At 46.8% G+C, this 27,822-nt stretch overlaps 3 protein-coding genes across 4 annotated transcripts; 2 read left to right on the top strand and 1 right to left on the bottom strand.

Moving 5' to 3' along the window:
- The first annotated feature begins 118 nt into the window (after positions 1–118).
- On the top strand, positions 119–8,513 carry acaa1 (acetyl-CoA acyltransferase 1). The gene is made up of 12 exons (XM_072384046.1): positions 119–363; positions 743–836; positions 1,758–1,815; positions 1,921–2,000; positions 2,753–2,795; positions 2,903–3,001; positions 3,870–3,950; positions 4,927–5,111; positions 5,179–5,358; positions 7,218–7,273; positions 7,351–7,496; positions 7,566–8,513. The coding sequence occupies exons 1-12, from the start codon at positions 187–189 to the stop codon at positions 7,663–7,665; spliced, it is 1,299 nt and encodes a 432-aa protein (XP_072240147.1). The 5' UTR covers positions 119–186; the 3' UTR covers positions 7,666–8,513.
- A 32-nt stretch (positions 8,514–8,545) lies between these two features.
- Positions 8,546–19,771, bottom strand: esf1 (ESF1, nucleolar pre-rRNA processing protein, homolog (S. cerevisiae)). 2 transcript variants are annotated; one of them, XM_072384038.1, is made up of 14 exons: positions 19,565–19,771; positions 18,612–18,994; positions 14,708–14,967; positions 14,526–14,639; positions 13,462–13,571; positions 13,133–13,285; positions 12,942–13,056; positions 11,782–11,947; positions 11,559–11,705; positions 11,115–11,242; positions 10,624–10,714; positions 10,348–10,433; positions 10,116–10,271; positions 8,546–8,934 (listed from the first exon to the last, which is right to left on the bottom strand). In XM_072384038.1, exons 2-14 carry the CDS (start codon positions 18,967–18,969, stop codon positions 8,623–8,625), a joined length of 2,196 nt encoding a protein of 731 aa, XP_072240139.1. In that variant the 5' UTR covers positions 18,970–18,994; positions 19,565–19,771; the 3' UTR covers positions 8,546–8,622. The 2 variants fall into 2 exon arrangements, with proteins under 2 accessions (XP_072240139.1, XP_072240138.1); XM_072384037.1 differs by having other exon boundaries at positions 18,612–18,991.
- On the top strand, positions 19,744–27,323 carry ndufaf5 (NADH:ubiquinone oxidoreductase complex assembly factor 5). Its single transcript, XM_072384052.1, has 12 exons — positions 19,744–19,853; positions 20,440–20,668; positions 21,136–21,176; positions 21,310–21,373; positions 21,580–21,627; positions 21,809–21,912; positions 22,073–22,112; positions 22,187–22,384; positions 23,642–23,702; positions 23,970–24,053; positions 24,743–24,825; positions 27,130–27,323. The coding sequence occupies exons 2-12, from the start codon at positions 20,441–20,443 to the stop codon at positions 27,214–27,216; spliced, it is 1,038 nt and encodes a 345-aa protein (XP_072240153.1). The 5' UTR covers positions 19,744–19,853; position 20,440; the 3' UTR covers positions 27,217–27,323.
- The last annotated feature ends 499 nt before the right edge of the window (positions 27,324–27,822 follow it).

Genomic DNA, 27,822 nt, shown 5'->3' with positions numbered 1-27,822 from the left:
CTTCTTCCTATTTATTTATTTAAAATTAACAGAAATAACTCGGTTCTAGTGAGGAGAGGCTGAACTCGCTCTGTTTGTCCCTCCGCTGCTTCCGTTTAAAAACCCGGAAGTGATGCAGTTTCTAGTTCAAAGTACAAAACACCGTCAGACCTCGGCTCTGACAGCAGGAGCCGTTCCGTCCCCGTCATGCAGAGACTGAAGATCATTTCTGGACACTTGTGTCCCGGCGGCTCCTCCGACTCCAGGCTGCGGGCCGCGGAGTGCCGCTCTGCGGCGGGAGTCAGCGGCGGCTCCGGGGAGGACGTGGTGGTGGTCCACGGCCGGAGGACGGCGATCGGAAAAGCCAAGAGAGGAGCGTTTAAGGTAGCCGAACAGCTGGAAACGGAGGGTGGGGGGGCTCCACGAGCAAATACGAGCTTTACAGAGTTTAAACTTGTTTGACATTATTAGGAAGCTTTGGTCATAAACAGCAGATAAAAGCACCAAATGACTCTTTTTACTTGTAATGAAAGTCCGAAAAGAGAGCAGGTGACCTTTGCCCTGGTGCAGATGTTTCACATCAGGACAGTTTTTTTACTAAGCTTCAGGCCCTTTTGACCCTTACCGCTCCCTGTAGCCTGTCTTATGACAGATGTGCAGCTGATTCCTGTGATTGGACAGCTGTGGGAAGGCCTGAGAGGCAGTTTGTTGTTGTTTACGTCAGCCCTCCATCTGCACTGTTTAACCCCCCCCCCACCTGCAGGACACCACCCCTGATGAGCTGCTGAGTGCCGTGATGACAGCTGTGCTGACAGATGTTGGACTGTCGCCTGACAAGCTGGGGGACGTCTGTGTGGGTGAGACCTCCTTTTCCTCTCGTCTGATGTTTAATGAAACTCACAGAGTTAATAAAGTCCTGCAGCCTGAGAGCAAAGTGCTCTGCTGGGGAAATATCCAACTGTGAGATCTTTAAGATGTGATGGAGCTCGGTCATTAAGAGCTTTATATGTGAGGAGAAGAAGCTTAAATTCTGTTCTGAATCTAACAGGGAGCCCATGAAGAGAAGCTAAAACTGGAGAAACATGATCTCTGCTGTTAGATCTCAGCAGAACTCTGGCTGCAGGGTTTTGGATCAGCTGGAGGCTTTTCAGAGAATATGTGGGACAGAACAATAATAAGGAATTACAGTAGTTCAGTCCTGAAGGAACAGATGCATGGAGCAGTTTCTCTGCTCTGAGACAGGATGGTCCTGATTTTAACAACATTACGAAGGTGAAAGAAGGCAGAAACCTGTTTTATATGGAGTCAGAGGACAGATCCTGGTCAGAAATAACTCCAAGGTTCCTCCCTGTGGGACCAGAAGCCAAGGAAATACCATCCAGAGTAACTTTATAACAGACAATTTCTCCCTGAAGGTCCAAAGAGAACAACTTCAGTTTGTCTGAAGCAGAAAGTCTTTATGCAGAAGTCAGAGCTGTAATTCACAGTCTGGCCTGAGGGGGGCGGTGTTGGCCTGAATAAACTCTGCAGTGCCTCATTAAAACGTTTCAAAGCTGAGATAACATCAGCTGCAGATGAACAGATGTTAGTTTTTATGTGTTTTAGATCATTTAGCAGCAGAAGCGGGAAAAGTTCTGACCTGATGTTGCTTCTTGTTCTTCAGCTGCTTCACATGTTGCTTTTTACGAATGAAAAACGAGTGAATTCTGACAGTTTAAACCTTTGAATGGGAAGATTTAGTGCAGAACTGAATATATTTTCATCATCTGTGTCTGCAGGTAACGTCCTGCAGCCTGGAGCTGGCGCTCTGATGGCCAGAGTGTCTCACTTCCTCAGGTCAGTCTGACATTTCAACATTTATTTAGTCAATCGGCCCCAGTATGGAGCTGTGGGGCACACCAGAGGGATGCAGTGATTTCTACCACCTCGTCTTGTTTTCAGTGGCTTTCCAGAGTCGGTTCCTGTTTACACCGTCAACAGGCAGTGTTCCTCGGGCCTGCAGGCGCTGCTCAACATCGCAGGTGAGGGCGGGAGGCAGAGAATTAACAAAGTGCTTCAGATCAGTAATGTGCACGTGGAGAAGATTGGCTCTGATGACCCAAACTGTCAGTGAATGCAAACAAGCTGTAGCACAGAGCTGAAATGAGCTTCCTTCAGAGGGGGGCGGGGCTTAGCCTTAGAGATAGGGGGAGGAGCTCCACCATCAGGGGGGAGGAGCTCCATCATCCGGGGGGAGGAGCTCCACCATCCGGGGGGAGGAGCTCCACCATCAAGAGGGAGGAGCTCCACCGTCTGGGGGGAGGGGCTCCATCATCCAGGGGGAGGAGCTCCATCATCAGGGGGGAGGAGCTCCATCATCCGGGAGGAGGAGCTCCACCATCAGGGGGGAGGAGCTCCATCATCAGGGGGGAGGAGCTCCATCATCCGGGAGGAGGAGCTCCACCATCAGGGGGGAGGAGCTCCATCATCCAGGGGGAGGAGCTCCATCATCAGGGGGGAGGAGCTCCATCATCCAGGTGGAGGAGCTCCACCATCAGGGGGGAGGAGCTCCATCATCCGGGGGGAGGAGCTCCACCATCTGGGGGGAGGAGCTCCACCATCTGGGGGGAGGAGCTCCATCATCCGGGGGGAGGAGCTCCACCATCAGGGGGGAGGAGCTCCACCATCCGGGGGGAGGGGCTACATTCCTCCCCCAGGACGAACTGAAGAACCCTTGAAACAAACTCTCTACAACTATTAAAGCCTAAAGTCAGCTGGTTTAAACTGTTTGCAGGAGCCATCAGGAGCAGATCCATCGACCTGGGCCTCGCATGTGGGTGAGTTTCTCCTGAGGCTGTAAACTGAGTTTAAAGTTATTCTAAATAGCTTCTGAGCGCAGAGGAGGAGCCGGTTGAAGATAAATCTGAGAGTTTGTGTGTTTCAGAGTGGAGAGCATGTCGCTGCAATCGATCGGTAATCCTGGAGATCTGAGCTCCAGACTCACAGACAACGAAAAGGCCAGAGACTGCGTCATTCCCATGGGGTGAGTTCCTGCTGAGTTCCTGCTGAGTTCCTGCTGAGTTCCTGCTGACTTCCTGCTGAGTTCCAGCTGAGTTCCAGCTGAGTTCCAGCTGAGTTCCAGCTGAGTTCCAGGTGTGGGGAGACTGTAGCAAAACTTCCTTTATTAGCTCTGCAGCGGCCTGATAAGGAGCCATTAGTTTAAATCAGGTTGGAGGGAAACATCGAAAACATGCAGGGCTGGAGCTGAGAAACACTGCTTTAATCTTTCTGTGATCAGCCTTTGATCTTTCTGTGGTCAGCCTTTGATCTTTCTTTGATCAGCCTTTGATCTTTCTTTAATCAGCCTTGAATCAGCCTTGAATCCACCTGCTGAAGGTTTCTTCTACCCAGCAGACGCATGACTGGGAGGCGTTAAAATCTGAATTTAACCACATCACAGTCCTTATGTGTTCTGGATTGATCAGACGTTCTGCTTTCTGTGCTGTAGCATCGGTTTAGGATCCTGTGACAGATGAACTGTGGCAGCATTTATTCAGCCGGATATAACGTCTGGTTCTACACCTTCAGCAGCATTAGCCTCCCTGATGAGCTCTGCTCCTTCTATCGGTGGCATCTTTGAACACTATCGGCGCTTTGTTCAGGACCAGAGTTCTACTTTAACATCAGATGTTTGCACTCAGTGTCAAAAATGGACAAAAGTCGACTAGAAAACCTGAACGTTTGAGCCTGAAAAGTCTGGATGTGTTTTAAAATCCTCGTTCCAATCTGAGATAATAAATGTGAAGTTTTCTATGGTCTCCATGTAAAAGCCTGAGCTGCGCCTGAATGAATAGTTTAAACTGAGTTTTTCCTTCAGTAAATCTTCTTCCTGTAACTCTTTGTCTGAGCAGCATCACCTCGGAGAACGTCGCAGAGAGGTTTGGAGTCTCCAGAGAAAAGCAGGACGCCTTCGCGCTCAGCTCCCACCAAAAGTAAAGTTCACTAAACAGCATTTATCTTCACTGCTGTGATTCCATGAAATTACAGCCAAATGTGTTCAAACCTTCAAAGTTCTTCCATCCAGCAGCAGCCTCAGAGGATATAAGAGCCCAGTGGATAAACTATATCTGAGGCTAATGTTCCAGCAGAGTTAGCTAAAGACTGTGAATGTGCAGCAAACACTTTTCATCCCACTGTTTTAACAACTTGGTCCAGTTCAATGCTGGACTGAAGGAACTGAGCCACAAAGAGGATCAGTTCCAACTCTCAGAGCCTGAACTTCAGAGCAGGGAAGCATCTGAGAAATAACTCCTCATGGTTTATTTACTGATTTATTTCTTCCTTTAGCAGCAGCTAACGCTAACAGCTTAGCTAATGAAATAACTCCTCATGGTTTATTTACTGATTTATTTCCTCCTTTAGCAGCAGCTAACGCTAACAGCTTAGCTAATGAAATAACTCCTCATGGTTTATTTACTGATTTATTTCTTCCTTTAGCAGCAGCTAACGCTAACAGCTTAGCTAATGAAATAACTCCTCATTGTTTATTTACTGATTTATTTCTTCCTTTAGCAGCAGCTAACGCTAACAGCTTAGCTAATGAAATAACTCCTCATGGTTTATTTACTGATTTATTTCTTCCTTTAGCAGCAGCTAACGCTAACAGCTTAGCTAATGAAATAACTCCTCATGGTTTATTTACTGATTTATTTCTTCCTTTAGTAGCAGCTAACGCTAACAGCTTAGCTAATGAAATAACTCCTCATGGTTTATTTACTGATTTATTTCTTCCTTTAGCAGCAGCTAACGCTAACAGCTCCTCCTCCAGAATCAGAGCCGCTGAGCTGAATCCAAACTCAGATATTTACACCGAAGTCTGCCTGAAACGTCTCAGAACACATGAAAAACCTTTAAAATATGACATCAGAAACCCGCAGGACCAACTTTAGCTTGTGACCGTGCACGCAGGGCGGTCCGGGCCCGGGGTCGGTTCCAGCAGGAGATCGTTCCCGTCACCACGACGTTTGTGGACGGCGAGGGCGGCGAGCGGCGGGTGACGGTGAGGGAAGACGAGGGCGTCAGAGCTGGAACGACGCTGGAGGGACTCTCCAAACTCAGACCGGCCTTCAAACCCGACGGCAGCACCACAGCAGGTGAGACTGGGCCTGATGAACAGAACCGGCCCGCATGCAGCAGTAACCCACATTCACCGCTGTGCAGGTAACTCCAGCCAGGTGAGCGACGGCGCCGCAGCCGTGCTGCTGGGCCGCAGGGCTGCCGTGGAGGCTCTGGGGCTGCCGGTTCTGGGGGTCCTGAGGGCCAGCGCAGTGGTGGGGGTCCCGCCCGACGTCATGGGGATCGGACCGGCCTTCGCCATCCCTGCAGCCCTGCAGCAGGCAGGTATGAGCCTCAGATTGGACCTCAGAACCACGGATAAACATGTTGATGTTCTGCTAATATCAGGCCGAGGCTTCATGAAAACTTTCCTTCTTATTAAACCGTCTTCAGCTGAAGTGTCGGCTCGGTCCAATGTTAGAGTTCTGGTTCAGTTCCTTTTACGCCTCTTTGTCCAATCAGAAGATCAGAAGCTTTATCTTCACACTCAGCGTAGCGGCAGGTGGAGGACGACCTGCTGCAGGTCCCAGCAGAGCGCTCATTACTGCCGTAAAAGATTCAGAGAAGAAGAAGGTGGGGGACGGCTGGTTGTGGGAGCTTTGTGAGATGATGCCTTCAAGAACAGCGGGTGAATCGCCCTGAATGAACTGATGAAGGCGTTCAGGTGCGGTCAGAAAGGAGGCGTTCAGGTGCGGTCAGAAAGGAGGCGTTCGGGTGCGGTCGGAAAGGAGGCGTTCAGGTGCGGCACAAAGGAGGCGTTCGGGTGCGGTCAGAAAGGAGGCGTTCAGGTGCGGTCAGAAAGGAGGCGTTCAGGTGGGGTCAGAAAGGAGGCGTTCGGGTGCGGTCAGAAAGGAGGCGTTCAGGTGCGGTCAGAAAGGAGGCGTTCAGGTGGGGTCAGAAAGGAGGCGTTCAGGTGGGGTCAGAAAGGAGGCGTTCGGGTGCGGTCAGAAAGGAGGCGTTCAGGTGCGGTCAGAAAGGAGGCGTTCAGGTGGGGTCAGAAAGGAGGCGTTCAGGTGCGTTCAGAAAGGAGGCGTTCAGAAAGGAGGCGTTCAGGTGGGGTCAGAAAGGAGGCGTTCAGGTGGGGTCAGAAAGGAGGCGTTCGGGTGCGGTCAGAAAGGAGGCGTTCAGAAATGAGGTGGTCAGAAAGGAGGCGTTCAGGTACGGGCACAAAGGAGGCGTTCAGGTACGGTCAGAAAGGAGGCGTTCAGGTGGGGTCAGAAAGGAGGCGTTCAGGTGGGGTCAGAAAGGAGGCGTTCAGGTGGGGTCAGAAAGGAGGCGTTCAGGTGCGGTCAGAAAGGAGGTGGTCAGGTGGGGTCAGAAAGGAGGCGTTCAGGTGGGGTCAGAAAGGAGGCGTTCAGGTGCGGTCAGAAAGGAGGTGGTCAGAAAGGAGGCGTTCAGGTGGGGTCAGAAAGGAGGCGTTCAGGTGCGGTCAGAAAGGAGGTGGTCAGAAAGGAGGCGTTCAGGTGCGGTCAGAAAGGAGGCGTTCGGGTGGGGTCAGAAAGGAGGCGTTCGGGTACGGTCAGAAAGGAGGCGTTCGGGTACGGTCAGAAAGGAGGCGTTCGGGTACGGTCAGAAAGGAGGCGTTCGGGTACGGTCAGAAAGGAGGCGTTCGGGTACGGTCAGAAAGGAGGCGTTCAGGTGGGGTCAGAAAGGAGGCGTTCAGGTGCGGTCAGAAAGGAGGTGGTCAGGTGGGGTCAGAAAGGAGGTGGTCAGAAAGGAGGCGTTCAGGTGCGGTCAGAAAGGAGGTGGTCAGAAAGGAGGCGTTCGGGTACGGTCAGAAAGGAGGCGTTCGGGTGGGGTCAGAAAGGAGGCGTTCGGGTGGGGTCAGAAAGGAGGCGTTCGGGTACGGTCAGAAAGGAGGCGTTCGGGTACGGTCAGAAAGGAGGCGTTCAGGTACGGTCAGAAAGGAGGCGTTCAGGTACGGTCAGAAAGGAGGCGTTCAGGTGGGGTCAGAAAGGAGGCGTTCGGGTGCGGTCAGAAAGGAGGCGTTCAGGTGCGGTCAGAAAGGAGGCGTTCAGGTGCGGTCAGAAAGGAGGCGGTTGTCTCCCGCTGATCTGAACCTGCTTCACACGGCGAGCACCTGGACCCATGTTCAGGAAGTGAACTTAACAGAAACGGCGGTTCTGTTCTGATTCCCTCCTCAGGTCTGACGGTGGACGACATCGACGTGTTTGAAATCAACGAGGCCTTCGCCAGCCAGGTGAGGTTGAACAGGTTAAACACCCGAAACGCCTCCTCGGCTCAGGCTGTAACTCAAGGTCACTTCCTGCTGCTCAGGCGGTGTACTGCGTGGAGAAGCTGGGCATCCCGATGGAGAAGGTGAATCCCAACGGGGGCGCCATCGCTCTGGGTCACCCTCTGGGCTGCACCGGCGCCCGACAGGTGGTGACGCTGCTGAACGAGCTGAAGCGCAGAGGCAGGAGGTTGGTACCGCCGGCCGGCGCCGCCTCAGAGGTTAGCTGCAGCACGCTCAGTGTGGTTTGTGTCTGCAGGGCGTATGGCGTCGTGTCCATGTGCATCGGGACCGGGATGGGAGCCGCCGCCGTCTTCGAGTACCCGGGACCGGACCTGCTTCAACACCCGAGAGTTTAAAGGAGAATTTATTTCAGATCTGTTCAGCCGGCTGAAATAAAGTGGAATTCTCCTTTAAACGGACCTTTGCTCATCTTTATTCTGACTGTTTGAGGTGAAACTTTTAGTCTGATGGTAACAAACGGCTCATTTATACAAACTGTCCTGATCAGGAAGGTGGATTTCATCAGTCTGAAGGCTCAAAGTCCAGCTCAGATGTTTCCCACCTGTTAAAACAGCGAACCGGGCCTTTAAGGGTCCGGGTTCTGGCTGCTCTGAGGGAAGCTGAAGTAAAGCAGCTGGACTTCAGCTGTTCACAGAAGTGCCTTTTCATTTTGTGCTGGTTAAACCCGAGGAGCAGCTCACCTCGGACCGGGTCTTCTTAGCTTCCTCAGCGGGTTCAATGACCCGAACCGTCACCGTTTGCTTTATTATTATCGCTTCAGCAGAGGAAATCAGTTCTTTTCTTCCAGTTGGGCTAAAATAATTCATGCAAATGAGAGCAGGGTTTTTACATTCAGCCAAACATGTTTTAGTTTAGTTTAGTTTTAGTTTTAGTTTATAATGAGTCTTAAACCTGTTTAATGAGTCTTAAACCTGTTTAATGTGTTTATAATGAGTCTTAAACCTGTTTAATGAGTCTTAAACCTGTTTAATGTGTTTATAATGAGTCTTAAACCTGTTTAATGAGTCTTAAACCTGTTTAATGAGTCTTAAACCTGTTTAATGAGTTTATAATGAGTCTTAAACCTGTTTAATGAGTCTTAAACCTGTTTAATGAGTCCTAAACCTGCTCCAACACCGACGGGTCGAGGCCCAAACCGCCTGTAATCCTGTGAAACTGAACTAATAAAAACATTTCAAAGTGATCCGAGGCTGCAGGATTCAGTTTTTACTCTGAACACTTCAACAGGAAGTAGGTCCCGTGTCCTCGGCTGAGACCCGCCTGACGAATGTTTTGGGCTCCGTCAGCCGGACCTACAGCAGCTTCTGCTTCTTCCGAGCCTGAAACTGCTCCGTTTTGCTTTTGATGGATTTGACCAGCAGCGACAGACTCGGGTCCATCGCTTTCTTGGCCGTCGGAGCGTCGGAGTCATTTCCTGCGGCGGCGGCGGCGGGCTCCTCTCTGAGCGTGACCTCCACCTGGCGCTGCCCCTGCTCTCGGCGCCGCAGCTTCTCTGCCAGGATGCTCTGCGTGGCTTTGGTCTTCTTGTAGCTGGGGTGGGACGGGTCCAGGTTGAACAGGTGAGAGGTGAACATGGCCTGGAAACGAGGGTCTTCCACGTCCACCTGGACACAGACGGGTTTGTTACAGAATCAAACATTTGAGGGATAACTCCAGATGTTGAGTGTTCAGAGTCAAACAGCAGAAACTCATTTAAAAACACCAGAACCACACGTCTGATTCAGGTCAAAGGTTTCTTAAACGCTGATGTGAAACTACAGCTGCAGCAGACAATTATTTAGCCAGCTTCCATCAGCTCTATGCTAGCTTCCCTCTGCTCTCCGCTAGCTTCCTTCTGTTCTCTGCTAGCTTCCCTCTGCTCTCCGCTAGCTTCCTTCTGTTCTCTGCTAGCTTCCCTCTGTTCTCCGCTAGCTTCCCTCTGCTCTCCGCTAGCTTCCTTCTGTTCTCTGCTAGCTTCCTTCTGTTCTCTGCTAGCTTCCCTCTGTTCTCTGCTAGCTTCCTTCTGTTCTCCGCTAGCTTCCCTCTGCTCTCTGCTAGCTTCCCTCTGCTCTCCGCTAGCTTCCTTCTGTTCTCTGCTAGCTTTCTTCTGTTCTCTGCTAGCTTCCCTCTGTTCTCTGCTAGCTTCCCTCTGCTCTCCGCTAGCTTCCCTCTACTCTCCGCTAGCTTCCCTCTGCTCTCTGCTAGCTTCCCTCTGTTCTCTGCTAGCTTCCTTCTGTTCTCTGCTAGCTTCCCTCTGTTCTCTGCTAGCTTCCCTCTGCTCTCCGCTAGCTTCCCTCTACTCTCCGCTAGCTTCCCTCTGCTCTCTGCTAGCTTCCCTCTGTTCTCTGCTAGCTTCCTTCTGTTCTCTGCTAGCTTCCCTCTGTTCTCTGCTAGCTTCCCTCTGTTCTCTGCTAGCTTCCTTCTCAGCTAACAAGTCAACTGATTTCCATTAAAATGCTAACATGAAATGTTCTCTTGTGTTTGTTCCGCTCTGTGAACTAGCTGCTTTCTTCTAATAGCATTGACGTTGTGCTATTGTGCTAAGCTAACTGGTTTTTATAATGGTCACACTGTTCAGTATTTTCTCTTTTCTTTGAAATGCTCCCAAACTTTAGACTCTTTTTCCTCTTTTTCTCTGATTTTGCTCCTTGTTGTTTTCTCCAGTTTCCTCCATCAAATCAAGCCGGTACAAAGGAAACAGAAAGTTTCTCTGAGCTCCAGCCTCTGTTCTCAGACAGAATAAACCTGAATGTTTGGACTGTTTTCAGGTTATGAGCAGAACTCATCAGAACCTCTGAGGTCTCACCTGGAAGCCGTCGTCCTGAAGCTGCTCCTCGCCCTTCTTCAGCAGCTTCTTCCTCTTCTTCTTGCTCAGATTCTGCTGCTCCACGATCTTGTCGTAGTTGAAGTGTTTGTGTTTGGCTTCATCAGCGTCGTCCTCCATCAGCAGAACCATCTGAGCCTGAACAAACAGACGGGTTCAGATGCTACAGCTGTGTCTAACGGTGGGAGGAACTCAGCTGGAACTCGTTTCTGACCTTTTGTTTCTCCAGCTCCTCTTCTTCTTCAGCTGTTCGCTCCTTCTCTTCCCGTTGCTTCTTCTTCTTGCCTTTCTTCTTCAGGTCTGAAACACAGCAGATGACACCGAAGCGAGTGAAAAATGATGGAATTCTTGTCCTGTTCTGCATCATGTGTCCTCGAGATGTCTGAGACGCTGTGGATCTAAAACTAGTAACACATCGGTGTTCCCTCAGCAGGACGCACTGCTCAGGTTACACCGAACACCACCAGCAGGCGGAGCTTCTGCTGCTCACCTGCCGCTGCGAGCTCCTCCGCAAAGAACGGATCGCTGAGGTCGACGTCGGGAGGAAGCTCGTCGTCGCTGAGCTCTTCATCATCGGTTCCCTGACAGAAGAAACATCATCAGCAGCAGCAGCTGGTCAGTATTTATTTAGTTCAGCAGATAAAGTGAAGAATAGGAAGTATATAATATAATTCTGTCAGACATCCAACTTTTAACAGAGTGAGAAACATCTTAAAGAGAAATGCAGCTGAACGTCAGGATATGTCCTTAAAGAGGAATATAACAGGAGCAATAAAACTGAACCCTGTGGGACACCGTAGTTAGAGAAGTGGGGGAGGAGCTGTGCTTCACTGAAATGATAAGACTAGAAAGAAAATATGAAAATATGTGAGTATTTATTTAGTTCAGCAGATAAAGTGAAGAATAGGAAGTCATTTAGTTAATTATGTAAAGCTGTGGACCTTTACTGAATCTGATAAAAGCAGAAACCCGGAGGCTCACCTGCTTCCTTCCACTCTTCTTCTGCTTCTTCTTCTCCTTCTTCTTCTGCAGATACCCCTCCCAGGGCGTCAGCTCGTCTTTGCCCTCCAGCTTCTTCTTCACCAGCTGCTCCGTCGCCTCCTTCAGACCTGCAGCAGGACAAAATGTAGAATATTTCTGTATATAATATATATAAACTACAGAAAAAGGAGTCCTGTGTTTAGTTCTGAACGACTAAAAGCTGGAAAAGTCTCCTGAATGACTCTGGGAGCCTGTGGAGGGGTCCGACCTGCAGAAAACTGAAAGCTTTCCTTTTAATTCTGAGCTGGACGCTCATCAGGTCGCAGATCCAGACAAATCCATGAAACCCAAAAGAATCTGACTTTAAAGCACATTTCCAAACCTTTACTTTGGATTTAAAAAACAATCACAGCTGCGATTGGGTCAGAAGCTAAAGGATCAAACCTGGCACCCAGGTGATCTCCATCTCCATGTCCTTGTCCTCCTGCAGCTTCTTCTCTTTGTCCTGGATGCCTCTCAGCAGCTCTCTGTACTTTGAGATCTGCTCCTCGCTCTTCTTCTTCTTCTTCTTCTCTTCCTCCTCAGGTTCTTCTGTCGGGAGCAAACACAGAACACCTGAGCGCTGCTCCGTCATCTCACAGCGGCAGAAAGTAAAAGGATTTCTCACCTTCTGCTGCCTGGACCTCTGCTCCACCCCCCTGCTCCTCCTCCTCCTCCTCACTGGAGGAGGCCAGGTAGGCTTTAAAGTCCATGTCCAGCAGCTCCTGTTTGTTGAACTTCCTGTTCAGCGCCGCCACGCGATCATGGTCCGTCTCATCCCAGGTCAGCTGCACCTGATTGGTTCAACACAAACGCATCAGAGGTGGAGCAGCAGGGTCTCCTCCTCCGCCTCCACCTCCCTGAAAGCTGCTCCCCCCACCAGGGACTGGCCCGAGGTCAGAGGTCGGGGGGGGGGCTCAGCTGGAGCTCAGTGAGAAGCAGTTTGATGCTGAGACGGTCAGCAGCTTGTGGTGGATTAATTACCTCTAAATGAAAGTAAATTCGTGGTATTTGGTTGTGCTGAAGCTCATTTTGATAAAGTTAAATGATGCTGAAACAGATTATTATTAGAAATGGATCAAAGAACAGAAACTCTGCTGGACGCCTCGATTAAAGCTTAAAATAATGTCTGAGACACTGAAATATAAATATATTCCCCTGTAATTAAACTGTAACGACACATTTATAATCAATCTACTACAAAATTAAAATGTTCCAGATGCCCAGCATCAGTCCTCCGGCCCGCCTCCCGCTCTGCCCCCGGCCCGCTGGGCTCCTGCCCGCCTCCCGCTCTCCCCCCGGCCCGCTTCCCGCTCTGCCCCCGGCCCGCTGGGCCCCGGCAGCGTGATATAATGAGCCTAATAATAATAATAATAACAATAATAATAACAATAATAATAATAATAATAATAATAATAATAACAATAATAATAATAATAATAACAATAATAATAACAATAATAATAATAATAATAATAATAATAATAACAATAATAATAATAATAATAATAATAACAATAATAATAATAATAATAACAATAATAATAATAATAATAATAATAACAATAATAATAACAATAATAATAATAATAATAATAATAATAACAATAATAATAATAATAATAATAATAATAATAATAATAACAATAATAATAATAACAATAATAATAATAATAATAATAATAATAATAATAATAACAATAATAGTAATAATAATAACAATAATAATAATAATAATAACAATAACAATAATAATAATAATAATAATAATAATCATCCACTTCCCACCTTGGAGGTGGCGGCAGCAGACGAGGTGAACAGCTTGGGCGTGTACGCCGACAGGTTGACGTCCGTCGCCACGTCTTTGGGCTCCTCGTCAAACGCCACGTCGTCAGGAACGAACCTGTTGGGTTCAAACACAGATTTAAAGTCTGAAAGGCTGGAACCTTCGGCTTCTTGCTACCCTTCCACCATCGTACCGGAGGTCCAGGACGGAGCAGCTGCTCTCGTACTCGTAGCCGTCGCACTCCTCGTAGAGCTTGGCGGCCGTGTCCACCGAGTCGCACTCCACCACGGCGTAGAAGTACTTGAGGCGTTTGAACTGGTAGTCGCGCATCTTCTCCCTGTAAACGCTGCAAGGAGGAGGGGCCACACCTGCATCATTATGGTAAAATGTTTCTGCTTCTGGAGCAGGTCAAACACACCTGAACCTGAAAGATTCAGGCAGGAGCCACATGTCTGCGAGTTCAGGTAAAGGTCAAAGGTCAAAGCTTTTATCTATTCTCTGGCCCCCCCATCGTGTGGTTACCTCTCCTCCTCCGTGTCATCCTCAGAGTCGTCGGGCAGTGCCTTCAGCTCCGGCGGGCCCTGGGTCTCCTCCACCTTCAGCCTCTCCTTCCCAAACTCTGACGGGTAAATCTGGACCACAATACCCAGCATGCATTGCTGTTACTCCACAGAAAACCGAACGCAGAAATGAACAAATGCACGTTTGCTTGTTTAAGGCCATTTAACTGCTGCCGTGCGCTGCTGCCGTGCGCTGCTGACGTGCGCTGCTGACGTGCGCTGCTGCCGTGCGCTGCTGACGTGCGCTGCTGACGTGCGCTGATGACGTGCGCTCACAGTCACAGCAACAATAAGTGTTAGCTGCCCTCTGACTCTAATGCTCATCAGCGTTCAGCCCTGATCATGTGACCCTGCAGGGGAAGCTGCTTTCTTTACAGGGGGGGGGGGCTACAGACCGCCTGCTGCAGAGCAGGTAACCTCAGAGGGTTCACTGTCGGCGTGTCCGTATGACAGAGGGGGGGCGGTGGGAGGAGCTTACAGATTAAAGACCTGCTGGACATTTATACGGTGGAACAGCCGGGTTTATCCACAGGATCAACACCTTGGACCCAGGTGCTGCCGAGCAGGAAGTTGGACACCTGTACAGGTGAGAGCTGGAGGGGGGGGGGGGGTCGTTTTACTCTGCTGCAGCGGACCTCTGGTCCAACAGAACCAGGCAGCCCAACACGCGTCTGACAAAGGTTCTGTTTGGGATTTTATTTTCATCCCGTTCTGGATCCAACACACGAGTCGTTTAATGAGTCAGCATCTGGAACCAGAACACCTGAACAAGTCTCAGGCCCACCTGGGGGGGTCACAGCTCTAATGTGTGACCTCTGACCTGCAGAGGAGGCGGTCCCTGTGTTAGAGGCTCAGAACCAATAAAAACGTCTGAATCACACGAGCGCGGCGTGGTTCCGTTCGTCGTGTTGAAACGGAGTCACAGCTGATCTGATGCTGATCACCTGATCTTCTCAGGCTGTTGCCATAGTAACGCACTCATCAGTTCTGACCCGGGTCAAGCAGAAACCATCAGAGCGGCTTTACCTTCACGGACAGCGCCGCTCCTCCTTTAGGCACGAAGGAGCTGAACAGAACCAGCAGGTCTTTGGCCTTCATGCGGTCCCAGTCCATGTTGCAGACGGCCAGCCGGGTCGTGACCTGAGGACACAGACACGGTTAAACCCGTGGCGAGCGTCTCCGCCTGCTCCAATCGGGCGGCGCCTCACCTGCTCGCTGCGGGGAGCGTCCTTGCACATCTCGCCCCAGTCGTGTTCGATCTCCTCTTCCTCCTTCCTCAGGATGGCCTCCACCTCGTCTTCATCGTCTTCGTCTGAGCTGGTCTCTACGTTCCCCTTCCCTCGAGCCGGATCCGGCTCGCTGTCGTCTCCAGAGTCCAGACCGGACTCCTCTTCCTCAGAGCCGCTCGCCGGGTCGCTCTCCTCCTCTTCCTCAGAGCCTCCTGAGACGCTGTCATCATCTTCATCACCTGAGGAGAACATCAGCCACAACATTAAAACCACCGGGCAGAGCTCATCCTAACCTGAAGGATGACTGAGGGATTCTGGGTTCTGACCCAACACGGACGGACGTGGAAAGTTTTTACTTCATTTCATTCTTTAAAAAGGCTTTTAAGGCTCTGAACATCTGGTCCATTACAGCTGCTGCAGCCTCTCTGTCAAAGTGTTCTGTTTAAAGGTCCAAACACCAAGAACCAGCGCCAACAAAGCCGCCCTGCTGGGTCAATCCAACATGTTGATTACCGGTTCTGAGGTAGGTTGAGTTTCCCTTCACTGCTCCTGGGTCCGTCCCTGTGATGGAGCCACTGGTCTCACCGGGCTGTTATTACTCTGTACTTACATGTTATTACCTCCTTATTTCCATCTTATTACCTCGCTGTTACCTCCTTATTTCCATGTTATTACCTCGCTGTTACCTCCTTATTTCCATCTTATTACCTCGCTGTTACCTCCTTATTTCCATGTTATTACCTCGCTGTTACCTCCTTATTTCCATGTTATTACCTCGCTGTTACCTCCTTATTTCCATCTTATTACCTCGCTGTTACCTCCTTATTTACATCTTATTACCTCGCTGTTACCTCCTTATTTACATCTTATTACCTCGCTGTTACCTCCTTATTTACATCTTATTACCACACTGTTACCTCCTTATTTACATGTTATTACCACACTGTTACCTCCTTATTTCCATGTTATTACCTCGCTGTTACCTCCTTATTTACATCTTATTACCACACTGTTACCTCCTTATTTACATGTTATTACCACACTGTTACCTCCTTATTTACATGTTATTACCTCGCCGTTACCTCCTTATTTACATGTTATTACCTCGCTGTTACCCCTTTATTTACATGTTATTATCTCGCTGTTACCTCCTTATTTACATCTTATTACCTCACTGTTACCCCTTATTTACATGTTATTACCACACTGTTACCTCCTTATTTACATGTTATTACCACACTGTTACCTCCTTATTTACATGTTATTACCACACTGTTACCTCCTTATTTCCATGTTATTACCTCGCTGTTACCTCCTTATTTACATCTTATTACCACACTGTTACCTCCTTATTTACATGTTATTACCTCGCCGTTACCTCCTTATTTACATGTTATTACCTCGCTGTTACCCCTTTATTTACATGTTATTATCTCGCTGTTACCTCCTTATTTACATCTTATTACCACACTGTTACCTCCTTATTTACATGTTATTACCACACTGTTACCTCCTTATTTACATGTTATTACCACACTGTTACCTCCTTATTTCCATGTTATTACCTCACTGTTACCTCCTTATTTACATCTTATTACCTCGCTGTTACCTCCTTATTTACATCTTATTACCTCGCTGTTACCTCCTTATTTACATCTTATTACCACACTGTTACCTCCTTATTTACATGTTATTACCACACTGTTACCTCCTTATTTACATCTTATTACCTCGCCGTTACCTCCTTATTTACATCTTATTACCTCGCTGTTACCTCCTTATTTACATGTTATTACCTCGCTGTTACCCCTTTATTTACATGTTATTATCTCGCTGTTACCTCCTTATTTACATCTTATTATCTCGCTGTTACCTCCTTATTTACATGTTATTACCTCGCTGTTACCTCCTTATTTACATCTTATTACCTCACTGTTACCCCTTTATTTACATGTTATTATCTCGCTGTTACCTCCTTATTTCCATGTTATTACCTCGATGTTACCTCCTTATTTCCATCTTATTACCACACTGTTACCTCCTTATTTCCATCTTATTACCTTGCTGTTACCCCTTTATTTACATCTTATTACCTCGCTGTTACCTCCTTATTTCCATCTTATTACCTCGCTGTTACCTCCTTATTTACATCTTATTACCTCGCTGTTACCTCCTTATTTACATGTTATTACCTCGCTGTTACCCCTTTATTTACATGTTATTATCTCGCTGTTACCTCCTTATTTCCATGTTATTACCTCGCTGTTACCTCCTTATTTCCATGTTATTACCTCGCCGTTACCTCCTTATTTACATGTTATTACCTCGCTGTTACCTCCTTATTTACATGTTATTACCTCGCTGTTACCTCCTTATTTCCATCTTACTACCTCGCTGTTACCTCCTTATTTACATGTTATTACCTCGCTGTTACCCCTTTATTTACATGTTATTATCTCGCTGTTACCTCCTTATTTCCATCTTATTACCACACTGTTACCTCCTTATTTCCATCTTATTACCTCGCTGTTACCCCTTTATTTACATCTTATTACCTCGCTGTTACCTCCTTATTTCCATCTTATTACCTCACTGTTACCTCCTTATTTACATGTTATTACCTCGCTGTTACCCCTTTATTTACATCTTATTACCTCGCTGTTACCTCCTTATTTCCATCTTATTACCTCACTGTTACCTCCTTATTTACATCTTATTACCTCGCTGTTACCTCCTTATTTACATCTTATTACCTCGCTGTTACCTCCTTATTTACATCTTATTACCACACTGTTACCTCCTTATTTACATGTTATTACTTCGCTGTTACCCCTTTATTTACATGTTATTATCTCGCTGTTACCTCCTTATTTCCATGTTATTACCTCGCTGTTACCTCCTTATTTACATGTTATTACCTCGCTGTTACCTCCTTATTTACATGTTATTACCACACTGTTACCTCCTTATTTACATGTTATTACCTCGCTGTTACCTCCTTATTTCCATCTTATTACCTCACTGTTACCTCCTTATTTACATGTTATTACCTCGCTGTTACCCCTTTATTTACATGTTATTACCTCGCTGTTACCTCCTTATTTACATCTTATTACCTCACTGTTACCTCCTTATTTCCATGTTATTACCTCGCTGTTACCTCCTTATTTCCATGTTATTACCTCGCTGTTACCTCCTTATTTACATCTTATTACCTCGCTGTTACCTCCTTATTTCCATGTTATTACCTCGCTGTTACCTCCTTATTTCCATGTTATTACCTCGCTGTTACCTCCTTATTTCCATGTTATTACCTCGCTGTTACCTCCTTATTTACATGTTATTACCTCGCTGTTACCTCCTTATTTACATCTTATTACCTCGCTGTTACCTCCTTATTTACATGTTATTACCTCGCTGTTACCTCCTTATTTCCATCTTATTACCTCGCTGTTACCTCCTTATTTACATGTTATTACCTCGCTGTTACCTCCTTATTTACATGTTATTACCTCGCTGTTACCTCCTTATTTACATCTTATTACCTCGCTGTTACCTCCTTATTTACATGTTATTACCTCGCTGTTACCTCCTTATTTACATGTTATTACCTCGCTGTTAGCATCTTATTAAGTCTTTTCTTTATAAAACCCAAAGACCATAAAACAGAAGAGCCTCATCGACTCAAACCTCCAATAAGACACCAGAACATGGAGCCCGGAGCTTCCTCCTGAGGATGGATGGAGCTGTGAGTCTGACAGAGGAGGCTGAGTCAGCAGGTTTGCACCCCATCAGTCAGGCTGTGATAATGTGGCTAAATGTGGAAAAGCACCTGAACTGTTTGTGAAGCTGAAATAAATCCTTCAGGACGACACCTTCTCACCTTCTTCAGTAACTCGGACTCCTGGTTCAGGCTGCTTTCCTGCAGCTTTACCGCCGGTCTTTCCTTTCTTCTTCTTCCTCTGCGCCGCCTCGCTGCTCTCCGGCGCCGCCTCCTCCTCCTCCTCCTCGGACTCGGACTCGGACACTTTGTAGAAGCGCTTCAGGTCCTCTGTGGAGCTGTGGTTGATGGGTCGGCCTCGCTTGTCCACCGTGTATTTCTCCTTGAAGCGCTTGTCGTGAAACATGGACTGGAAGCGCTTGTCGATCTTGATTTTTCGTTCTTTCTCGGGCATCTCCCAGAACCTGGGGTCCTTCTGGACCCGGAGGAACCGCTCATCCTGGTCCTTGTTGGACGACATGGTGGAAAAATCCCAGCCTCAGCTGCTGAGTAAAGAAGGAAGAAATGTGAGGAAAACACAGCCTGATGAACCTTTATCCAGTAAAAATGACGACTTTCTGTCCAACCTTTTATATGTCACACAAAGAAACTCACCCAGAACCAACAATTATTGTGAAAAATGTCTAATTAAAGAAAAGATCCGACAGCCGAATTTCATGAGACCTGGCAAAGAAGAATAAAGCATGGAGATAAAGGACTTTCTGTCCTCTGAGGCTGTGATCCGGAGCATTTTGGGTTAAATATGAGATAAAACACACAGGGTTTGGTTTGGAGGAGGATGCCTCACCATCTGAATGATGTAGCATTTTACTTTCTGTACTTATTGAATTCTTATTTCCTATCATCCTATCAGTTCAGAGTAAATCTGAGTCACATTAAGTTGGACAAACTTCAACTAAATTCTTCTTTAAAAAGCTTCTGTTTACTTCTGCATCCGGACAGTTTGTGACGCTGGAAACGAGCTGAGTTCTGCGCCTCTGAGCTGGAATAAAACGGGTTAAAAGCTCTGGTTCCGGAGCTGCTGCTGCTGCTGTGAAACACCGACATTCACCCACCTGCAGAACCAGAACCCCGGGATGGGCCTCGGCTTCAGAACCCTCCGCCCCGCGCGGACATGGAACAAAAAGCCCAAAAACACCGAGTCTGTTCGGCGGTGAAAAGTCACTCTGAAGCCGGTTAAAAACGCGCTGAAACGGTGTTAAAAATAAAACTATCTTCACTTCACAGAGCCGCGCACACACGTGTTTTCCCAGCATGCAACTCTGCTGTGACCCATCGGTCTTCCTTCCCCGAAGGCGGCCGGAGTGGGACAAACTGTGAGAAACGCGCAACCGTTGAGCTAAGGTAAGCTAACCTCGAACACATGGATCTATATCCGTGTTTCTAGCTGTGATCAAACAGGTTTACTGAAGCTTTCCGGAGCTTTTGTCCGTCCCAGCTTCTGTTTTTACAGTAAATGTGTAAATCAGCAGAAACAGAAACTATATTTTATATAAACTTCTCATTTTTGGGGTTTAAAATTACCTCAGACTGAGCTATAAGCTCTAATTTATATAAAATGTTAAATACTGATGTGTATGGAGTAAATGTGTGAAACATTTTCTGCTTTCACGTGATAAGTTGCATAAAATCAGATATCTGAAGGCATCGCTTCAGTCTCAGACGTAAAAATGTTTTTTTTTAGTATTTTCTGATATTTTTAGTGTAAGAATGAATCGATCAATGGAGGAAATGTATCATCAGATTAATCAGAGATGCTTTTATCATGATCAGCTGAAGCAGGTGAAGCTTTAACTGATTTCTGGGGCTGAGATCCAGCTCCACACCCTTCAGAATCCACCTCCACGCTTTTTTCCCCCCCCTTTAAGGTCACTCAGAGCGCAGGAAGCGTTGCACAATGCAGACATGTTGGAGTGTTTCTGTTTGAAAGCATGAGCAGCAGACTGTGTCAGAGGGTCCTGCGCCGGCTGCAGCCTGCCGGCTCCCTCCCTGCCGCTTCCTGCAGACTCCCGGCTGGGCTGAGCTGCCCCCCCCACAGGGGTCTGTCAGCGTCCAGCAGGGGCACCATGAATGTGTTCAACAGGGACATGAAGAAGAGGCAGAAGAACTGGGCGGCGTCCCTGCAGGACGCCCACCAGTACGACTACCTGAGGGACGAGGTGAGAGGCACAGGAGTGACATAAGGGCCCCCGGGCCCCTGATCTGTGCTCATTGTGTGTTGCAGCTGCAGCGTTTTCTGTTTAGTTCCTTTTTCCTGTGATTCCTGGACGTTTTACTTGTTTTGCCGCCGTTCTCAGGTGCTTCAGTCGTCCTTTAAAGTGCATCATTTCCCGCTCAGCGTCTCTTTCTCTCGCCTCTTTGTTTCAGACATTTTCTGGCTCTTTGTAAGGTTTCGTGTTAACTGACATCACAAAAAGACATTTGAACTGCTGCAGCGTGAACCTTTTACGGCCACAAACAGGAAGTGGATCATTTCTCTGTAAAAGTTCCCTTTAAATCAGGACGAGAACAAACCCAAAGTGCTCTTTGGTTTTTATTATTCAGGTGGAAACTTTGACTTTACAGCAGGGGAACAGCTCAGTTATTCACTGTCACACCTTTAAAGTCACTTTCTGCTGGTTTGCAGGTCGGCAGTCGAGTGGCTGATCGGGTTTATGACATCACCAGGTAAATTCTGCTTGTTCACTTTCTCTTGTTGAAGCAGAGTTCAGTCTGTGAAGTGCAGCTGAGAATAAGCTGGAGGGTCAGGATGAGTGGCCTGAACAGCCTGCTTCTTCTTCTTCTTCTTCTTCTTCTTCAGGACGTTTCCTCTGGCTCTGGACATCGGTGGTGGAAAAAGTCACATCGCAGAACATCTCAGTAAGGTAAACTGAGCTTTGGTCACCTGCTCAGGGAGAAACGATAAGCAGAGAGTCACCTGAAAGCTTAAAGCTTCAGCCTCAGAGATCAGTTTGAGGAGATGACGGATGACTCGACATAAAGGAGCATTACAAACTCGTTTAGTTTCATGCATGTTGTATTTCTGTCATTTTTAAGTGTGATTCCAGATAAATGTTGTTTGGTTTATCAGGATGTGGTGGAGCGGTTGTTCCTGACAGATATTTCCCAGCAGACTCTGGTGAGTTCTGATCCATAATGATAATAAAATATAACATATAATATAATAATATGTTGGATTCAAACTGAAATGAAACCAAAGTCAAAGTGAAAATACCTTTTAAATTCATTCCATCCTCTCTTGTTGCTCATCTTGACATAAACGGATATTTTTCTGGATGTTTTCTGGCTCTGATCCTCAGAAACACAGCAGACTGAGTGAGATCCCGACTCACCGCCTTCTGGCTGATGAGGAGTTTCTGCCCTTTAAAGAAAACACCTTTGACCTGGTGGTGAGCAGCCTGACGTGAGTCGGCCACACTGTGGTGTGTTTTTCTCTTTGTGAAAGTAGATCTTAAAGAGTCCAAATCTTTGTCTGATCCAGACTCATCTGAGCTGCAGAACAACCTCATTAAAGCATTTTAGCTCCAGCTTTTCTAGCTTTTCTCTTGCTGTTGTTCTTTCAGTCTTCACTGGATCAACGACCTTCCTGGAGCTCTGAAACAGGTGAGTGGAAGGCAGCGTCTCACCTTCTAATGCCGGACTGTTTGAAGTGTTCTCAGACCGTCTCGTCCTCTCAGATCCACCAGGTGCTGAAGCCAGACGGGGTGTTCATCGGGGCCATGGTGGGCGGGGAAACCCTCTACGAGCTGCGATGCTCCCTCCAGCTGGCTGAGACGGAGCGGGAGGGAGGATTCTCCCCCCACGTGTCCCCCTACACCGCCGTCACAGACCTGGGAAACCTGCTGGGCCAGGCCGGCTTCACCATGCTCACCGTGGTAAGCTGTTCTCTAAGGCTCTTAGTTTGAGGAGGTGTTCCTCAGAGCTCTGCTCTGACGGCAGCTGGAAGCAGCTTCCACCATCATGGAACCACCAATGAGAACAGTCTGGACTGAGTCTGCCTCCAGAAGTCTCTCTGCAGGCAGCATCAGGGACTGGATCTGATTCAGGCAGCCGGTAATCCTTCGTTCCTTCCGATGTTGATATCTCTGACACATGAGCTGAGATTCCTGCTGAGATTCTGGGGTCATCTGGTGGGAATGAAGGTAAAGTTCAGCACTGATACAAGAATCCATGCAAGTGGATGACCAGTGAAGTGGTGTATATCTAAAAAGTGAAGGGGTCCCAGTACCGAGCCTTGGGGAACCCCAGTAGAGAGGAAATAGAGAGACAGAACTCCCAGTGACGTATGATTCAAACCTGGAGATCGCAACAAATGCAGAAAGTCTCCATTAATCGTGTCAAAAGCAGCAAAGAGGAGAAAGATAAGAACCGAGGACGGAGCGGCTTCTCCTGAGGACTTTAGGGCTCTGCCACAGACAGCTGAGTCACTCTTACAGCTGAACTGATGGGAATCACAAGGCTGAACTGGAAGGTTGGCTGATGGTTCCCAGGTTTTAGTGGAAGGTCCTTATGAAACCAGCTGACTGGGTTTTCAGGAACATCTGGATCATTGGTAAACATCTGTCGTTCTGGTCTTTTTGGGATGTAATTTCCAGCTTTTTTGGACTGCGTTGACTCACTCTGTCAGTGAGAAGGATTGTTCTGATTGGCTGTTCAGCTCAATGATTCACGTTTCTCTTCCGGATGAGGTGACTTCCTTCAGCTGGTGCCGCTCCATCGAGGTCTTCGAATCACTCTGTCTGACCCGACCTCTGAGACAAATTGGCCACAGGAGACTAATGTCCTCAGGAGGGTGGGGATCATCTCTGCTCCAACCCTCACCTGAGCTCACAGATCTGGGTTCTGACCCAAAGAAGGAGGTCCTGGATACAAGCGGCTGAAATGAGTTCCTTCAGAGGGGGGCGGGGCTCAGCCTTAGAGATAGGGGGAGGAGCTCCACCATCCGGGGGGAGGAGCTCCACCATCAGGGGGAGGAGCTCGGAGTAGAGCTGCTGCTCCTCCACATAGAAAGGAGTCAGCTGAGGTGGTTCCTCTGGTTAGGATGCCTCCTGGGAGGAGGCCCCGGGTCAGAACCAGAACCCACTTGCAAAACAACAAGATGAGACGGTAACAGAGTGTCGTCTCTGTTTCAGGACATCGATGATGTTCAGGTGAATTATCCAGGAGTCATGGAGGTCATGACTGATCTGCAAGGTACGAGCTGCTTTATTCATTATATTCATGGATTAAATAAATGTAATGACCCTGAGAGATGTTAAGAAAGCAATAAACATGGGGAGAAAAAGGTAAAGGAGTTATAACGAGTATGAACTTGTTTCCAGTCCAGGAGGGCTTCAGTTTTACTAAAGACTCGGTGCTGTTGGTGCTCCTCATCAGTTAAGCTTTAGAACAACAGCTTCAGATCTTCAGTGGACTGCTGGGATGTGTGTGAGGCCTTTAATGGATGTGTTGACTCTGCAGGTATGGGTGAGAGTAACTGTGCCTGGAACAGAAGGTCGCTGCTGCACAGAGACACCATCTTAGCTGCAGCTGCCATTTATAAAGGTGAGCTGCTAAAGAGGAGCTGCTGGACACAGCTGATGTGGCTTACTCTGTGGAAGATGTTCATCATTTATCTCAGGATCCTGAGACCTATATGTAGCTATTTCTGCTACATAAGAGGAATTTATTGGCACCTGCAGTTCAAGTCTGTGGAAGGCAGAAAGGGACAAAGTTCACCTCTAATTTAATGCAATTCATCATAAAACAGCACTTTTAAAGCCACAAATTGTGTAAAATACGCTCGTGGATCAACCTAAAAAAGCTAAATTATGACCCTCTTTGTCTTCCATACTCTGGTTTACATACTTTTACCCTCCAATCAGAACAGGATTTATGATCCATGTCTGTTTTGCAGCCCAAAACCCCATGAGCGTATATTTCTGCCATCAAGTGTTAGATTCACTGTAAACTGGGATGAAAAGCTGTACAAAAGTATGACAAAGTGCCACAAAACAGCCATAAAATGATGGATATTATCAACGAACCATGAGCAGAGCAGTAAAACTCCAGCTGTTGCTTCAGGCTTTATCCCACTTCTGTTTTCCAGACAGTTTCTCTCCGTTCATCACAGCGCTTCCTCGGTCTTAGAAACAAGCTGAAACACCAAATTATGCCTTTTTATCTTCCCAAACTGATCCTGGACCTGCTGGAGGAGCTGCTGTTTGATGCCGACTCTGCTTTAAATGTTTCAGAGATGTACGGCAGCGAGGATGGCTCCGTCCCCGCCACCTTCGAGATCCTCTACATGATTGGCTGGAAGCCTCATGAGTCACAGGTGAGCGCACGTGACCCCCAGGTCGAGTTTTATGGGTGTGTCCACGTCCTGCTGGACGGGAGGTGAAGATGGACATTAGTTCAGATCACTGAATCAGTAAAAACAGAAACATGAGTTGGATCTGAGCCGATATGAGACTCTGACACCTGCTAATAAGGGTTATAAGGCTGCTTTATCAGCAGCTATCCGTCACCAGGTGCTAAAACTCAGTCAAATTAGCCTGAAATGAACAACAACACACGTGTCATTACATCCTTTATGTGAGAATAAATGAATAAATGCACTTTAATCTGCTGGAGAATGTTTTAAATGAAAAAATACGGAAGAAAATAACTTTCAGACGTTTACGGATGGAGAAAAACAAAGAATGTTGACTCAGAATTCACATAATTACTGTAGAAAGCTTCAGCTAACAAAGTAATGTGGGAACAATAATGTTCATCTTTCAGAAAGGAGCAGCAGTAACTCCTTAGAAGTTGGTGTCCGTCATCTTCATTAGCTAAGCTGTTAGCGTTAGCTGCTGCTAAAGGAAGAAATAAATCAGTAAATAAACCATGAGGAATTATTTCATTAGCTAAGCTGTTAGCGTTAGCTGCTGCTAAAGGAAGAAATAAATCAGTAAATAAACCATGAGGAATTATTTCATTAGCTAAGCTGTTAGCGTTAGCTGCTGCTAAAGGAAGAAATAAATCAGTAAATAAACCATGAGGAGTTATTTCATTAGCTAAGCTGTTAGCGTTAGCTGCTGCTAAAGGAAGAAATAAATCAGTAAATAAACCATGAGGAGTTATTTCATTAGCTAAACTGTTAGCGTTAGCTGCTGCTAAAGGAAGAAATAAATCAGTAAATAAACCATGAGGAGTTATTTCATTAGCTAAGCTGTTAGCGTTAGCTGCTGCTAAAGGAAGAAATAAATCAGTAAATAAACCATGAGGAGTTATTTCATTAGCTAAGCTGTTAGCGTTAGCTGCTGCTAAAGGAAGAAATAAATCAGTAAATAAACCATGAGGAGTTATTTCATTAGCTAAGCTGTTAGCGTTAGCTGCTGCTAAAGGAAGAAATAAATCAGTAAATAAACTATTGAGGAGTTATTTCATTAGCTAAGCTGTTAGCGTTAGCTGCTGCTAAAGGAAGAAATAAATCAGTAATTAAACCATGAGGAGTTATTTCATTAGCTAAGCTGTTAGCGTTAGCTGCTGCTAAAGGAAGAAATAAATCAGTAAATAAACCATGAGGAGTTATTTCATTAGCTAAGCTGTTAGCGTTAGCTGCTGCTAAAGGAAGAAATAAATCTGTAAATAAACCATGAGGAGTTATTTCTGCATTAGCTAAGCTGTTAGCGTTAGCTGCTGCTAAAGGAAGAAATAAATCAGTAAATAAACCATGAGGAGTTATTTCATTAGCTAAGCTGTTAGCGTTAGCTGCTGCTAAAGGAAGAAATAAATCAGTAAATAAACCATGAGGAGTTATTTCATTAGCTAAGCTGTTAGCGTTAGCTGCTGCTAAAGGAAGAAATAAATCAGTAAATAAACCATGAGGAGTTATTTCATTAGCTAAGCTGTTAGCGTTAGCTGCTGCTAAAGGAAGAAATAAATCAGTAAATAAACCATGAGGAGTTATTTCTGCATTAGCTAAGCTGTTAGCGTTAGCTGCTGCTAAAGGAAGAAATAAATCAGTAAATAAACCATGAGGAGTTATTTCATTAGCTAAGCTGTTAGCGTTAGCTGCTGCTAAAGGAAGAAATAAATCAGTAAATAAACCATGAGGAGTTATTTCTCAGATGCTTCCATTTCCCTGCTCTGAAGTTCAGGCTCTGAGAGTTGGAACTGATCCTCTTTGTGGCTCAGTTCCTTCAGTCCAGCGTTGAACTGGACCAAGTTGTTAAAACAGTGGGATGAAAAGTGTTTGCTGCACATTCACAGTCTTTAGTTAACTCTGCTGGAACATTAGCCTCAGATATAGTTTATCCACTGGGCTCTTATATCCTCTGAGGCTGCTGCTGGATGGAAGATGCATGCTCCTCAGTGCAGCTGACAGCAGAACATTTCCACCAGAAGCTGGCTTCATCCGTCCAGCAGGGTGGATGTGAGTGGGCGGGGCTTAGCAGAGGAGGCGGAGCCAACTTCAGGAGTGACGTACTTTAGAAATGAAAATCAATGAAAACTTAATTGAACAGGTGATGAGAAAGGTTTACAAACCATAACAAAGAGTGAAAACATCAGCTGAGATGGTGTTCATCACAGCTTTGTTCAAAGAATAACTGAAAAACTGATCTCACTGTTGTTCTTTTTCTTTTCTTTTCAGGCCAAACCGGCAAAACGAGGCTCAGCCACGGTATCATTCGGGGATCTGTCAAAGATCAGCCAGCCCAGCGGCACCGACAAGTCGTAGATCTGCTGACTTTACAGATTTATTTAACGTTAACACATTGTTTTTTAGCCAGTTTGACGCTAACGCTGTGTTGTGACGTCACTTTGTGGATTAAAGCTGAAATGATGCATCTGTTTGTCTTTCTTTGAACAGGAGAATTAAGACATAAAGAATTCTACAGATGATTCAGAAATAAACAGTCAGCTGTTAGAGCAAAAATAAAACCAAGTTTCATTCAAACAGTTTAAATCACAACAAGTTAATGACAGCAATGATGTCATCTGTACATGGAGGGAGGAGAGGTGCATCATGGGAGCTCCCCCTATAGGGTTAGGTTAGGTGTCTGCTTCCTGAAGCCAAACTGGCAGCTGGTTCCACAGAGAGGGGCCTGATAACTGAAGGCTCTGCCTCCCGTTCTGCTTTTAGGGGCCTGATAACTGAAGGCTCTGCCTCCCATTCTGCTTTTAGGGGCCTGATAACTGAAGGCTCTGCCTCCCATTCTGCTTTTAGGGGCCTGATAACTGAAGGCTCTGCCTCCCATTCTGCTTTTAGGGGCCTGATAACTGAAGGCTCTGCCTCCCGTTCTGCTTTTAGGGGCCTGATAACTGAAGGCTCTGCCTCCCATTC

Source organism: Leuresthes tenuis, unplaced genomic scaffold (genome assembly GCF_036924035.1).
Source record: "Leuresthes tenuis unplaced genomic scaffold, fLeuTen1.0.hap1 SCAF_4, whole genome shotgun sequence".
In the NCBI taxonomy this organism is placed as follows: Eukaryota; Metazoa; Chordata; class Actinopteri; order Atheriniformes; family Atherinopsidae; genus Leuresthes; species Leuresthes tenuis.
The sequence above is the reverse complement of the archived record's forward strand: the minus strand, read 5'-3'. Positions and strand labels throughout refer to the sequence as shown.